This window comes from Staurois parvus, unplaced genomic scaffold (genome assembly GCF_062004578.1).
Source record: "Staurois parvus isolate SC_StPar_1 unplaced genomic scaffold, SC_StPar_1.0 ptg000086l, whole genome shotgun sequence".
In the NCBI taxonomy this organism is placed as follows: Eukaryota; Metazoa; Chordata; class Amphibia; order Anura; family Ranidae; genus Staurois; species Staurois parvus.
This window is the reverse complement of record NW_028317882.1, coordinates 12,049,480-12,065,781: the sequence shown is the minus strand read 5'-3', so window position 1 is coordinate 12,065,781 and position 16,302 is coordinate 12,049,480. Positions and strand designations below refer to the sequence as shown.

Here is a 16,302-nt window from a genome sequence, read left to right as displayed (position 1 = left end):
ACTTAAATCATTTATTATACGCTTATTGGGATTTTTTTTTTTTTTTAGCAAAGACATGTAACAGAATACATTTTTGGCCTAAAATTATGAAGAATTTTTCTTACTGGATATGTTTTATAGCAAAAAGTCAAAAATATTATTTGGTTTTTTTTTTTCAAAATTGTCGGTCTTTTTTGTTTTATAGCGCAAAGAAAATAAATTCAGAGGTGATCAAATACCACCGAAAGAAAGCTCTTTGTGGGAAAAAAAATTACATAAATTTAATTTATGTACAGAGTTGCATGACTGCGCAATTATCAGTTAAAGTAATGCAGCGCTGTGTTGCAAAAAATGGCCTGGTCAGGAAGGGGGATACATCCTCTGGAGAATAAGTGGTTAACATCTGTTTTTTGGGGTTTTGCTTTTTTTTTTTTTTTTTTTTGACCGGAAGTAAACCCTATTTTTCTACCGTAGAAAATAAAACGAAACAGACGAAAAATGGACATACGGTCAGTTTTTGCATTTGATTTTGTATTGGTAAAGAATGTAAAAAACTGACATAAACTAATCTGTTTTTTTCTTTAAAAAAACGTGACTGAACTGATGAAAAAAACAGACCGCCTGTGTGAAGAAGCACCCTTACAAGCACCAATACGGCAGCCATCTTATGCCAGCCATAGATGGATCGAATCTCAGCAGGGACCGGCCAAGATTCTATCCAAATGTGAGCAGGCTGGTTGTACTGACGTCGATCCATCGAACAACTTCAATACAACCAGCCTGTCGGATTTTTTGCATATAACTGCTGGCAGCTCTAGCCACCAGCAGTAATTGTGTTCTGCCAGCCGGGAAGGTTTCCACAATAGTGCTGTGAGAGGAGTTTTCCACTGCACATGCTCTACTTCACCTCTAAGGCAAGCTGCACATGATGCGATTGATTCCCCCCTCAACACAGTCAGTGTTGAGGGGGGAATCAATCGCATCATGTGTGGCTTGCCTTAGAGGTGAAGTAGAGCACGTGCAGTAAAAAACTGGCTAGTGAGGTGTGTCAATGGCATTGTAAATCCTAGTATAGGGTCCAAACCTGCTCTTTACTCTCACATCTTGTGCGCAATGAATGCCCTCAATTGCACCTAATCTCCTTATTCTCCGCCTCCTTCTCCTCAATATAGCTAATGTAATCGCAGTAATTTAGGAATGTTACGCTAGACATCCCGTTGACTAATGCCGCTCAAAAACAAAAATGTTCATCTTTGTCTCTGTCTTTTTGTCCGTCACTCCTTCTCTCAACCAACTGACAAAAAAAGGATTCGATGTCAGAAGAAATAACCTGGAAAATGCATAGCAATTTGGAGCACATAAAAATGCATGTTGATGGAAAGCAATGCCCATCCATTTGTCAAGCATTTTAATGCATTTTTATGTTTAACCACCTCTCACCTGCCATATAAGGCAATGACGGGCACAACGTGGTTCTCTCGTTCTGGGAGGACGTCATCTGATGTCCTCCCACTCTAACCGCGCGTGCGCAGCTCCGGGAGTGCACAGCACGGCGATCGGTGGTGCGCTGTGTCCCTCGGACACAACGGATCATCAATCAACGGAAAGAGCTGAAGATTTCGGCTCGGTCATGTGATCAGCTGTGTCCAATCACAGCTGATCACATGTAAATAGGGAAATGTTGGTTATCGGCATTTCTCTCCACTCGAGCTGTCACGCTGACAGCTCGAGAGGAGAGGAGAGCCGGTAATCAGCATTCCTCAGAGGGGACATGTACACTGATCATCGGGGCGCTCTGATGATCAGTGTAGCCCCAGTAGTGCCACCTGTCAGTGTCCATCAATGCCAGCTGTCAGTGCTCATCAGTGCCACCTGCCAGTGCCCATCAGTGCCTACCAGTGCACATTAATGCCACCTATCAGTGCTGCCAGTCAGTGCCGCCTAACAGTGCTATATATGAGTGCTGCCTTTCAGTGCCCATCAGTGATGCCTGTCAATGCCCATCAGTGCCACCTACCAGTGCCTCCTCATCAGTGCCCATCACTGCAGCCTCATTAGCGCACATCAGTGAAGGAGAAAAATCACTTATTTACAAAATTTTAAAACAAAAACTTTTTTTTTTTTTTCTTCAAAATTTTCAGTTATTTTTGGTTTGTTTAGCAAAAAATGAAAAAACCCAGAGGTGATTAAATACCACCAAAAGAAAGCTCTATCTGTCTCAAACACAAAAGATAAAAATTTCATATGGGTACAGTGTTGCATGACCGTGCAATTGTCATTAAAAATGTGACAGCGCTGAAAGCTGAAAATTGGCCTGGGCAGGAAGGGTGTATAAGTGCCCAGTAGGCTAGTGGTTAAGCAGACCTTAAAATGGTAATCTGAGAGCTATTGAAGCCTCAAGAAGCACCAAGTAGCACCTTCTGCCCTGGTTCACACTGATGCAGTACGGAATTTGCAGCGGTTTCTGTGCAAATTCCTCACTGCATCAGAATCGCACCCTGTTCATGCGAACCGCTGTGTGTATGTTAACAACACCCCGAAAGTGGTCCACAAAACATGGTGCGATGTGCAGAATCGGATCGCATAGGTGTAAATACCCACCTGGACCTTTTTGGTGTGGATACGGTGCAATATGTATGGCTCCAATCGCACCACACACTAATCACATGTGATTTGCACAGGAATGCGGTGCGGTTCCTGTGCGAATTACATGCAATATACCACACCGCATATATGTGAACCCAGGCTCCGTCTTTCTTTTTTTTTTTTTCTTTTTTTTTTTTCTGTAAAGCCAAAACATTTTACTTTCATTTTGGATACAGTAGGAAAGGGTTAAGACCCCATCAGGATATTTTTCACCATCTGTTTCCCATTTGAGGTTTTCTCTTCATTTCCTGATCTGTACAGGAAGTGAGAGAATATTTTTTTCCAAGGTGAGGGAAACGCCCTCTCAGACAGTTGTCACAGAAACAAGTGTTCCTCTTAGATGACTCCCCCTGTATTTCTGTTTCAGAGACAACTTAACAATAGAGAGGGTGAGTCTCCCCAGCAGGGACACAGTTCAAATCTGAAAGGGGCTTTAGGGTCTGTTTACACAAGCTGTGTGCACTACCACTCTGCTACTCCTGTATTGGTAAAAAAATTCCATTGAGTTCTATTGGCCACAGCAGGGCATCGCGCTGCGCTGAAAAAAACTACTGAATGCTGTACTATTCTCCAGCGCACAAGACCGCAGCATGGTGCAGTGAACTAATATGATAAGGGTGCAAGGCCTTGTCTGTGTTATGTCCCCTCATGTTGGGACTACCCAACGCATCTGGTGTGAACAGGTTCTTTACCTCTCATCGCTCTCTTAGATAAAAATGAATGTATTGGCTTTAGATGCAATTTGAATTACAGACGTGAAAGTTTGTGGTGGGCTATGTGTTCTCTGATTAAAGGCAAAATAAAAACAAACTGTGCAGTTTTGACTTAAGTTGGATAATGCCCTAGCTATAGGTTGTAGGTCATCTGCAATATGCATCTCCCAAAGCCTGGCTGAAGAACTCCCAGAGATGGCATTATCCTGTCTTAGTTTGTTGCTGGGACTCCCCGTCAATTTAATGCCTTTTGGATAAACTCTCTTCTGTTGAAGGAACGGAGGAGATGGTGAGCGACACATGCACTGAGAATTTTGTTTGGACCTCGTCTTTAACTCTGTCTGCTGATTGGTCTAATGTTGCATGCAGTTGGTGGAATGAGTGGTGACTGCTTTTTTTTTTTTTTTTTTTTTTTTATGTATATTATTATTATACAGGATTTATATAACGCCAACCGTTTGCACAGCGCTTTACATTATAGTGGGAGACAGTACAATTACATTTCAGTACAGAAGGAATGTGAGGGCCCTGCTTGTGGAGCTTACAATCTGTTTATCATAAAGAATTATGCATGATAGGGTGCAAAATGCTGTACTATTAGCTGCACAGTTTTCTGTTAAATGTTGGCAGCTCCAGCCAGTTTTGAGACATCTCTGGTCAGAAAAAGTTAGATGAAATATCAATTTGCCACATATACACTATATTGCCAAAAGTATTGGGACACCTCTCTAAATCATTGGATTCAGGTGTTCCAGTCACCTCCATGGTCACAGGTGTATAAAATCAAGCACCTAGGCATGCAGACTGCTTCTACAAACATTTGCGAAAGAATGGGTCGCTCTCAGGAGCTAAGTGAATTTAAGCATGGTAACGTGATAGGTTGCCACCTGTGCATTAAGTCCATCCATGAAATTTCCTTGCTATTAAATATTCGATGGTCAACTGTTAGTGGTATTATAACAAAGTGGAAGCAACTGGGAATAGCAGCGACTCAGCCATGAAGTGGTAGATCATGTAAAATGACAGAGCGGGGTCAGCATAAAGAGCTTCATGGAATGTGTTTCCTTGGCCGAGCAGCTTGCATCCAAGCCTTACATCAACAAGTGCAATGCAAAGCATCGGATACAGTGGTGTAAAACACACTGCCACTAGACTCCATCAGTGGAGACATGTTCTCTGGAGTGACAAATCATGCTTCTCTGGCTGGAAATCCAACAAACGTGTCTGGCGGTTCCCAGGAAAACGTACTTGCCTGACTGCATTGTGCCAAGTGTAAGTTTGGTGGAGGGGGTATTATGGTGTGGGGTTGTTTTTCAGGGGTTGGGCTTGGCCCTTTAGTTCCATTGAAGGGAACTCTTAAGGCGTCAGCATACCAAGACAAGTTCATGCTCCAAACTTTGTGGGAACAGTTTTGGGATGACCCTTTCCTGTTCCAACATGAATGTGCACAAAGCAAGGTCCATAAAGACATGGATGAGCAAGTTTGGGGTGGAGGAACTTGACTGGCCTGCACAGAGTCCTGACCTCCACCCGAAAAAACACCTTTGGGATGAATTGGCGTAGACTGCGAACCAGGCCTTCTCGTCCGACATCAGTGCCTGACCCCACAAATGTGCTTCTGGAAGAATGGTCAAACATTCCCATAGACACACTCCTAAACCTTGTGGACTGCCTTCCTAGAAGAGTTGAAGCTGTTATAGCTGTAAAGGGCGGGGCCAACTCAATATTGAACCCTACGGACTAAGACTGGGATGCCATTAAAGTTCATGTGCGTGCAAAGGCAGGCGTCCCAATACTTTAGGCAATATAGTGTATATACAGCAGATATAAAAAGTCTACACACTCCTGTTGAAATGTCAGGTTTCTGTGATGTAAAAAAATGAGACAAAGTTCAAAACCTTTTTTAGAACTTTTTCCACCTTTTAATGTAACCTATAAACTATACAAATCTTTTTTTAAGGGGGAGTAAACATACAAAACTAAAATTTATGGTTGCACAAGTGTGCACTCCCTTAAACGAATACTTTGTTGAAGCACCTTTTGTTTTTATTCCAGCACTCAGTCTTTTTGGGTATGAGTCTATCTGCATGGCATTTCTTGACTTGGCAATATTTGCCCACTCTTCCTTGCAAAAACACTCCAAACCTGTCAGATTGCCAGGGCATCTCCTGTGCACAGCCCTCTTCAGATCACCCCACAGATTTTTGATCGGATTCAGGTCTGGGCTCTGACTGAGCCATTCCAAAACTTTAATCTTCTTCTAGTGAAGCAATTCCTTTGTTGATTTGGGTGTATGTGTTGTCATGCTGAAAGATGAAGTTCCTCTTCATGTTCAGCTTTCTAGCAGAAGCCTGAAGGTTTTGTGCCAATATTGACTGGTATTTGGAACTGTTCATAATTCCCTCTACCTTGACTAAGGCCCCAATTCCACCTGAAGAAAAACAGCCCTAAAGCATGATGCTGCCTCCGCCATGCTTCACTGTGGGTATGGTGTTCTTTTGGTGATATGCAGTGTTGTTTTTGCGCCACACATATCTTTTGGAATTATGGCCAAACAAAGTTCAACCTTGGTTTCATCAGACCATAACACATTTTCCCACATGCTTTTGGGAGATTTAAAATGTGTTTTTGCAGACTTTATCCTGGCTTGGATGTTTTTCTTGGTAAGAAAAAGCTTCCGTCTTGCCACTCTACCCCATAGCCCAGACATATGAAAAATACGGGAGATTGTTGTCACATGTACTACACAGCCAGTACTTGCCAAGTATTCCTGCAGCTCCTTGAATATTGCTGCAAGCCTATTGGTAGCCTCCCAGACTAGTTTTCTTCCCGCCTTTTCATCAATTTTGGAGGGACGTCCAGTTCTTGGTAATGTCACTGTTGCGCCATATTTTCTCCACTTGATGATGGCTGTCTTCACTGTGTTCCATGGTATATCTAATGCCTTGGAAATTCTTTTGTACCCTTCTCCTGACTGATACCTTTTAACAATGAGATCCCTCTGATGCTTTGGAAGCTCTCTGTGGACAATGACCTTTGCTGTAGGATGCGACTAAGGTCAGGAAAGACCTACTAGAACAGCTGAACTTTATTTGGGGTTAATCGGAGGCACTTTTAATGATGGCAGGTGTGGACTGACTCCTATTTAAAATGATTTTGAATGTGATTGCTTAATTCTGAACACAGCTACATCCCCGTCTACAAGAGGGTGTGCACACTTATGCAACCACATAATTTTATTTTTATATGTTTATTTTCCCCCCCCCCCATAAGATTTTAGTTTGATGTTCAACTGAGTTGTATAGTTTATAGGTCACATTAGAGTTTGAAAACGTTCTGAAATTATTTATCTTTCTCTAATTTTTTTTACATCACAGAAACCTGACATTTTAACAGGGGTGTGTAGACTTTTTATATACGCTGTATATCATGATTTATAAATGTAACTACAGTGCATTGAACTGTTACATGGTGTTTCTTCTTACAGTTAATATATAATACATGTTTTTTTTTTTTTTCCCCTTTTTTCTCTCCTCCACTGAAACCTTCAGTTATGCCATGATCGTGGATATTTAGTGACACAAGATGAGTTGGATCAAACTTTGGATGAGTTTAAGGCACAGTTTGGTGATAAGCCCAGTGAGGGTCGCCCCCGTCGCACAGATCTTACGGTTTTGGTCGCACACAATGATGATCCAACTGATCAGATGTTTGTATTCTTTCCTGGTAAGTTTGTGTGTATGTGGTGTCACCAGCATTTGGTAATATACCTTAGTAGAACTACAGGATAAAAGTGCCTTATGGCTTTTTTGCCATCTCTCCCAACTTCGTGTTATGTTGTCTTACAGCGAATACAATCGGCTTTCACTTCTCTGTTCCTTTTCACCACTAAGCAACACAGAATTCTAAAAGCTGCCTTAGGCAGCTTGAATTTCAGCAAATTCAAGCTCTGGACACCCCTGTCAGCACTGCCCGGACTTGACAAAAGTGGATTGACTTTTGTTGAAGGAGCCATGTGAAAAATTTGTCGGCCGAACAGGTCCTGCATGCAGTCACAACAGACACTGTTCGAGTATTCTAACAGCTGCAGGAGCCAGCAGAGGAGATTTGTTTAACTGCACTGTTAACATGGATGGAGGAATCTGGTAGATTTTCTTTTATTCAGCTCAGAGGTTAAATGAATAGTCTGTGTGTGTGCCCAGATTTACTCTGCCTTATTTCTCCCCTGTCTGTGAAAACAACTTCTTCTCCACCAGCCACAATGATCTTTCCCTGTGCCTTCAGTTCAACTTATCTCCAAAGGGTTCATGATCAGATGACACAAAAGAAAGCAAAGAGATAAGTGAAGAAAAGAGGAATGTATATTTTAATAACTTTTTTATTTCCATAGGTTGAACAGAGAACTTGGCTACACTTAGGAGCTATTTGATCTTATGCAAAGCTCCAATACTGTGTATGCAGCCACAGCAGAGACAGCTTGGCAGGGCCAGATATCCACAATCTTCGTCCTTTTTAGTTTTTTGCCACTAGAGGGTGTTGGGAGCTCTGTATCTGCACTGTGTATGTGTTCTAGCTGGTTTTGTCTTTTTGGCATGTTTGGGGAACTCCTATGGGAGAAAACCATTTCTTATTGTTTCCAGCTAAAGGCTGCAGGAGTCCCAGCCCGCTCGCCGGATCACGAGAGCACGCCCGTGGCTTTCCCAGGGGCAGGCATGCACATAGCACAGCACACATGCGCAGTAGCTCCTTTTTTCAGTTTTCTTCACAGGTGCACACGTGGTCAGAAGCTGCAGGTGGGCTGCTGTGAGGCCGCTGGAAGGAACACAGAGCAAGCTATCATTTGGGCATGTGAGACCTAGATGGATGTATGGTCACAGGTGGCAGTCTGGACTGGCTCCTACTCTAGTGCTGCATCTTTTTGCTGTCTGGGCTGTGATAGCTGCTAAATGCTGGATTACAGCCTTGCATGCTGGGGTGCTGTACTGGTGGGTTAAATGTTTGTCACAAGCCCCAGTTGCATTGTTGTAAATTAGAATAAGCAATGTCTTCTAGAAAGCAGAGTGGGGAAACCACAACAGGAAGGGGTACATGTGCATTATCGTCAGGTCCTGAGGATCCTAGTAAAAGTTCCACTGTGGTGACTTCCCCTGAAAGACTGGGCAGTCGGAGCCGCTTTGCTTCTCTGGCATTGACTACTACGGTGTCTGCTTCAGCATACGCTACTAAGGATGATTTAACATCGGCCTTGGCTGGACTGGAGAATAAAATGGTTGGTATGGTTTCCTCTGTTAGGTAAGAAATGTGAAAGATCCCTCTCCCCGGATCCTCCTCTTTTGGAGTGGGTAGAGGATATGGAGGAAGTGGCTGTTGATGAATTGGAGGAAGATCAGGCGGAAGACTCCACTTTAAGCGTTGTCGACCTCTCAGTCCCAGAGATTGTTGGTCCAGTTTTTCCCTGCTGTATCCCATGAAGGAAAAATTTAAGAGATGGAGCATGCCGATGGTTGACACAGCTGTGTCTTCCTTGAGTAAAAATTGAACTTGTCCAGTGGACAGTACCCAAGTGTTTAAGGCTGATAAGAAGTTGCAATCATTACTAAAGGCTTCTTTTGCTCGTGCTTGGTCTGCTGCGCAACCTGCGGTGGCGGCACTTGGCATGTGTCAATTTTTGAAGGACAATGTTAAACGGTAGGTTAAGAATCTTCCTGGTCAGGGAGAGGATTACGCCGAAGAGATGGCAGATCTTCCCCATGCCTTGTGCTTTGCTGTGCATTTTCCTTAAGGATTCAATACAGCAGGTTTCACGATCGTCACACTTCCAGTACACCTGTGCAGAATCTTATGATTGAAAAGCTGGACGGCAGAATTGCCTTGCAAAAAATTGCTGGTTGGCTTCCCCTTTCATGGAAAGCGCCTGTTTGCCGATGACTTACATAAGTACATCCAGAAAGTTTTGGTGGTTGAGTTCTATGCTACCAGTTAAAAGGAGAAGAGTCCATCTTTTAGGGGTTCAAGTACTTCTGCTGCTAGTTCCTCAGTTGCCAGTTTTGGGACTCACAGGGGTCTGGACCTAGAGGCAAGTCTCAGGGCAAGGGACAGGGAAAACCATGGGTCCAGAAGTTATCTATGGCTGGCCCTAAGCCCTCTTTATGAAGGGACACCCCCACTCGTATGGCTTGGGGGAGAGGGGGGAGTCTTTTGCAGGCTTCAAGTGCCTGGGAAGAGGTGATTCAGAAAAAGTGGATCATTTTCACAATTTCTCGGGTACAGACTGGAGTTTCGGGTTCTTCCCTCTCCCCGGTTTTTAAAGTCCAAAGTACCCACAAACCAGCTGAAAATAAATTCTTTATGTCAAGCTCTTGATCAATTCCTGTTCCAAGGAGTAATTGTGGAAGCTCTCTCAAGCGAGAGGTTCAGGGGCTTTCACAGTTCCAAAACCAAACAGAAGTGTGAGGCCTATACTAGATCTCAAGGCTCTGAATCGATTTTTGTTAGTTTCAGATGAACTCAGACCATTCAGTAGGACTCTTTCAGCAGATAGGGGATTTTCTAGCGTCCATAGAAATCAAGGACACATACCTTTTTTAATGTACCAATATTCCAACCTCATCAAAGGTTTTTGCAGTTTGCAGTGGAAGGTAATCATTCTCAGTTCATGGCTCTGCCCTTTGGGCTTGCCATGGGCTCTCGAGTTTTCAGGAAAGTTCTGGCTCCAATATTGGCACTACTAAGAGCCCAAGGGATATTGGTACTAGGGTAGCTGGACAACCTATTACTCAGGGAGCAGTCTGTTCTGAGCTTAAGGCTAATTGTAGCTTGTGCAGTACATGTTGTAGAACGTCTACGCTGGATCCTAAACTTTGAGAAGTCAGCCTTAGAGCCAGTTCAAAGTCTGGAATATTTGGGGTTGGTCCTAGATGTAGGCAAAAGTGTTCCAGCCTCCAGGAAAGTGTTATGCTCTGAGAGGTAAGGTGCGAGATGTGAGGAGAAAAAAGTATCCATCTGTACACCTCTGCATGGTTGATGGGGAGATGGTATCTTCATTCTAGGCATTGCCCTATACACAGTTCCACTCCAGACCAGTTAAAGAGAAACTGGAGCATAAAGGTCCAAGCATTGGATTTTCACATCTCTCTGTTCTCCAGGGTAAGGCAAAGTTTGAATTGGTGGCTTGGAATCTGGAAATAGGGAAGTCTTCACTTTTTTTTTTTTTTTTTTTTTTCTTTCTTCCAGTGGTTTGGAAGATAGTAACCACGGATGCCAATCTTTTTGGCTGGGGGGTTGTTGAGAGTGCCACAGTCCAAGGGAAGTGGGTATAGCCAGAGAAGAGTCTGCCCATCAATGTCCTGGAACTTCAGGTGGATTGCTTTACTCTGTTTTGTACAGTCAGGTTACATGGATATCTGGTCAGGATAACTGCCGTGGCTTATATTAACCAGCAGGGAGGCACCAGGAGCTGGATGGCCCAGGAGGAGGTGAATCACATTCCAGCTTGGTTGGAGCTTTATGTGCAGTCTCTGCCAGCAGTTTACATTCCGGGGGTAGAGAACTGGTAGGGGATTTGGCAGTTGGTTCCAGAAGAGTGCCAGCGTTGGGGTACCCTGGATGTAGATCTATTGGCATCTAGGTTCAACAACAAGGTGGACAAGTTTGTGTCCAAAACAAGGGACCTGCTTGCATTTGGGGTAGACGCTCTGGTGACTTTTTGGGATTAGTTCTCCCTAATTTATGCCTTCCCTTTGATTTAACTTCTGCCATGCTTTTTGCGCAGTATTCGGGAGGAGGTAGCATCGGTGATTTTGGTCTGGCCCAGGAGGGCTTGGTATGCAGATATAGTAAAACTGGCTGTGGGATGTTCCAGTCTGGCTAGACCTGCTGTCTAAGGGCCCAATGTGGCACCCTGCTTTATGTTCTCTAAATTTGACGGAGTGACTGTTGAAGCCAGGATCTTGAGGGACCGAGGGGTCTCGGGTTCAGTTATTTCTACACTGTTGAATGCTAGGAAGGCGGCTTCCAGGAACATCTATTACAGTCTGGAAGTCTTGCGTTTCCTGGTGTGATGCCAAAAGTTTGTATCCCGGTAAATATGTGCTTGGGATGATGCTCTTTTCTCCAGGCAGGTGTGGAAATGAGGTTGGCCCTGGGCACCATTAAGGGTCAGATTTCAGCTTTGTCCATATTTTTTCAAAGACCTATTGCTTTGCACTCCTTTGTTTGGGCTTTTCTGCAGGTGGTGATTTGTACAGTCCCTCTTGTCAGGCTACCCTTTTAAATTTAATGTTGGCTATCTTGCAGAAGCAGCACTCAGAATCTATTCATGATATTCCACTAGTCAGTTTGCCTGTAAAGGTTTTTTTTTTTTTTTTTAAAATCACTTTGTCAAGAAGAGTGTCGGAGCTGGTGGCTCTTTCTTGCAAGTAACCATTTTTAATCTTGCACCATTATAAAGTGGTGTTGCACCCTTCTTGCCTAAAGTGGTTTCTAACTTTCACTAGAATCAAGACATTGTCCTACCATCTTTTTTTTTTTTCCCCAAATCTCAATTACCAGTAGAGAAATTGCTGCATTCTTTGGATGTAATGCGAGCCGGAGCCCAGGAAAGGGCAAGTGGCATCCAACTCCGCTATTTCTCATTGGATCGTCAGTTGATCATTCAAGCCTATGGTTTGGAGGGCAAGGTCCCTTCCTTTCAGGTGTGGGAGCCTCTTGGGCAAATAACCGTCAGGCGTTGGTGACTCAGGTGTGCAAGGCCGCCACCTTGGTTGTTAGTGTATACATTCACAAGGTTCTACCAAGTGGATGTTATAGCTACAGAGGATGCTGCTTTTGACTGCAGTGTCTGGGATTGCTGTCTCCTTCCCCTTTAAATATATTGCTTTGGGACATCCCAGATAGTAATGATTATAGCCTGCTCTGTATCCCATGAAGCACGATAAAGCAAATGGGATTTTTCCTCATAGTTGTAAAATCCATTTCTTGGAGTACATCCTGGGACAACAAGGTCCCTCCCCTCTTTCTGGAGTTCATTGCTTGCTACAAAACTGAGGTACTTCCTGTGTAGCAATGGTTATATAGGGGAGGACTTCCTGTCTTAGTTTGCCAGTGTCCATTCACCTATAGGTGGCGCATTACCCTGATAATGATTATAGTCTGCTCTGTATCCCATGATTTACTCCAAGAAATGGATTTTAAAGGTAAGTATGTAGCAAAAATGCAATGTTCTTCCTTCCCTTGCCCTCCCTTATACTTGCTAGCTCATGCTGTGCCGTCTTCTTCTTTCCTTGGCTTCTTATTTCTCTAGCTTGCTTATTTCTCTAACTTGCTTATCAACAGACACATTTGCCGGAGTTTATCTAAACTGTAGATCTTAAAAAATGTAAGTGGCCTACATGTTCTTTATAATTTATTTATTTTTTTTTTCAGAGGAGCCAAAGGTTGGCATAAAGACCATTAAAATGTACTGTCAGAGGATGCAGGAGGAAAATATCACCCGAGCCATCATAGTTGTGCAGCAAGGAATGACCCCATCTGCCAAGCAGGTAACTGTCTTTCTTGGGAGCACAGTAAAGAATATATATGATTATATAGTAAAGGTAAAAAAATAAATAAAAAAATCCTGTAGATAAAAGTACGAAGATGGCTAAGTAAGATAGTCCTAGTAAGTATTTGTAAGTGAATTTCTTTAGCTAGGCTTTATAGATGGTGGTTGTATTTTTATACCATTATCTGTGTAGTCTTGACTCCTTTTGTGCAACTGTAGGTTTGCTCAAGGTGTACAGTCCCTATTTTGTCTTTGGAAAGCTACCAATTGTTATGCCTTCCTTGAGGTCTGATTTGTGTAAAGTTTGTAAATTATTCTTTTGAGATTTGATAATAAATATTTAAGGCCATTTCATTCATTATATTTTGTAGTCACTGGTGGACATGGCTCCCAAGTACATCCTGGAACAGTTTCTGCAGCAGGAGCTTTTGATTAACATCACAGAACATGAGGTGAGTGGTACATTGATACTGTTCATGCTCTTGTACCCTTCCCTTTTTTTTTTTTTTTTTTTTTTTTTTTTTTTTTTACCTTTTTGGTTTATTATTCTTTACAATGTGCATTTAGGATAACACAATTTTGTTTGTGGGTGTTTTTTTTTTTTTTTTTTTTTTTTAATCAGTACCCACTCCCACTTCTGCAATCCTCACCAGGACTGCAGGTGGAATGCAGTCTTGAAAGGGGTCTTCTGCTCTCTGAGCAGGTAGTTAATGGGATTGATGTGGAGGGCAGAGGGGCTAATCGGGATTATCAGGTAGGAAGATGGGTTACTGTAACAAGAGGGAGTGGTAGGGTCTCACAGAAAAGGAAGGCTGGCCCTGAGTTTGTACACCCAAACAGATTTGCCAAGTTGGGTGAAGATGTGTGGTTGGCAAGCTCAGGGGTGGTAGCCCTGTATGTCACTGCCATCCCTAACAGCCGGGGAGGGCAGACCATGTGGGAGGGGTGGTGAGGGTAGTGCAGGAAGGCATAGACGGCTGGTGGTAGTAGGGGATTCTATAATCAGAAGGACTGATAGAATAATTTGTCGCCAGGATCTCAACTGAATGGTTTGCTGTTTTCCCTGGTGCCAGGGTTCGGCATGTTGTGGACTGAGTTGATAAATTACTGGGAGGGGCTGGGCATGACCCAGCTGTCTTGGTTCATGTTGGAACCAATGAAAGAATACATGGAAGGTGGAGGCTCCTTAAGAATCAATTTAAAGAACTAGACTGCAAGTTGAAGGGAAGGACCTCCAAGGTGATATTCTCTGAAATATTACCTGTGCTATGCGCAACTCAGGAAAGACGGGGAGATTGGAGAACTAAATGCATGGCTGAAGACCTGGTGTAAGAGGGAAGGATTTGGGTTTCTAGAGCACTGGGCTGACTTTTCATTGGGGTGCAACCTATATGCTAGAGCTGGTTTGCACCTAAATGGAAGGGGGTCTGCTGTGCTAGGGAAGAGGTTTATGGGAAGGCTGGAGCAGTATTTAAACTAGGATCGAGGGGGGTGGGAGAATTAGATTATACTGGGGTATACAGAGCAGACGGATTAGTTCTTATTGGTGGGTGGAAAGGGGAAAAATGGGGAGGAAGGCTATGACAGATAAGAAGGTTCCCATGTTGCAAACAACCAGTGGAATTGATACCGTTTGTATGAAAATAAAAAATATGCAAAATACATGTGAACAAGATGTCAATAGATTAAAGTGTTTGTTCACCAATGCCAGAAGTCTGCCAAGCAAAATAGGTGAGTTGGAAGCTTTGGTGTCTGAACAGAACTATGATTTAATTGATATTGCTGAATCTTGGCTTCATTCTTCGCATGACTGGGCCATTAATTTTCCTGGCTATGTTCTCTTTTGGAGAGACGGTAAATAGGAAAGGTGGTGGTGTCTCTCTATGTGAGAAGTGATCTCCGAACGAGTGTGAAAGAGGACCTAGTTCATGGAGAGTGCAATGAGGCTGAAGCATTATGGGTGGAACTACACATGGGGGTGCATTCTACAAAGGTAATCATTGGAGTTTGTTATAGGCCTCCCAGTGTTAATGAGGAGGTGGAGACTCCGCTCCTTGCACAGATCGAAAGGGCTGGGACAGTGATAATAATGGGGGATTTTAACTACCCAGAAATTGACTGGAGTAATGGTACTGCAGGAACAGTTAAAGGACAAAAATGTTTAAACCTACTACAAGACAATTTTATGGTACAGTTCATAGAGGCCCCAACTAGGAATGATGCTCTGCTGGACCTGGTTATCTCAAACCATGCAGAGCTTATTACAAATGTCCATATAAAAGAATATCTGGGTAGCAGTGACCATAACATGAATTCATTTATTGTTAGCTGTAAACAGCGAGCGCATATGGGAAAAATAAAAACGCTCAATTTTAAGAGCTAATTTTCCAAGGCTGAGAGCTGCTCTCCAAGACTGGCCACACATTATACAATTTTTTTTTTTTTTTGAGAATTTTGCTTTAGATTTACCAAAAACCATATAATATGAGGTCCAGCCTAAACAACACTTTCAGTTGTATCCAATTAAGCAGGCCCTTGTACTACACAAATAAAAAAAAAAATAAAACGCACCAGGATTCCCAAAGCTCGGGTCAGAAATTACAGAATAAAGATAGTGACCCAATTATAAATAATGCTGACTCACATAGAGATATATATATATATATATCTCTCTATGTGGTGTCCTCGGGACCCTAATCCTAAATGGGAAAATAAAGAAAAAAGACCAGAGGGTAAAGGACCCAGAGGCCAAAAAGGGGGTCCAAATGAGGACAAACTGCAGCCTTGAAAACCAAATAATAGACAAATAATTTAATTTGCAGTAAAAAAAAGTACAAATATCTCAAAGACCTATATGGCATGGTAAGCCAAAATATACAAAAAATTACACAAATTACCTCACCACCACCCAGGGGGAAAGGAAGTCAAAAGCAGAATGGCAAGATCAACCTGGACAGCACTAGTCATGCAAAAAGTCCCATAAAGATGTGATGAATAGTAGACCTGTGATAAATAGTATAGTCTCAAAATTTGAACAAGACAGTGAAGATGACAAGCAGTGATGATATAGATAGCTCAAGAAGGTATGGTGAGTACCAAGGACAGGATTCATGTATAAATCGCATAACCATATAAACATACATGAGAAGTGCATAATAATCAATCTAGATAAACATGATCCTTGATGCAACCATCAAAAGTAATTGTTATAATCCCTAGCATCAGGGTAAAGAGCTGAAAGAGCTGATTCCTCAGGTATCAGGTAAAGTATGAAAGTATTGCAGATCTCTCATCAAAAATATGCGGTTAGGCTTGTGGTGCAAAATTATGTAGAATACATCTAAATATTGCAAGAACACGTCACATGGGCTTGTTAAGATCTATATATTATGCATATTATGGGCTCCACCAAGCTATTATGCC

The 16,302-nt window shown here is 42.7% G+C and overlaps 1 protein-coding gene across 1 annotated transcript in view; it reads left to right on the top strand.

The window, feature by feature from the left end:
- Positions 1–16,302, top strand: part of POLR2E (RNA polymerase II, I and III subunit E) — a 32,240-nt gene that overhangs the window by 4,502 nt on the left and 11,436 nt on the right. The window contains exons 2-4 of the mRNA XM_089670074.1: positions 6,890–7,064; positions 12,762–12,877; positions 13,251–13,331. Of these exons, the coding sequence (XP_089526200.1) occupies positions 6,890–7,064; positions 12,762–12,877; positions 13,251–13,331 (372 nt within the window). The remainder of the gene's footprint in view (positions 1–6,889; positions 7,065–12,761; positions 12,878–13,250; positions 13,332–16,302) is intronic.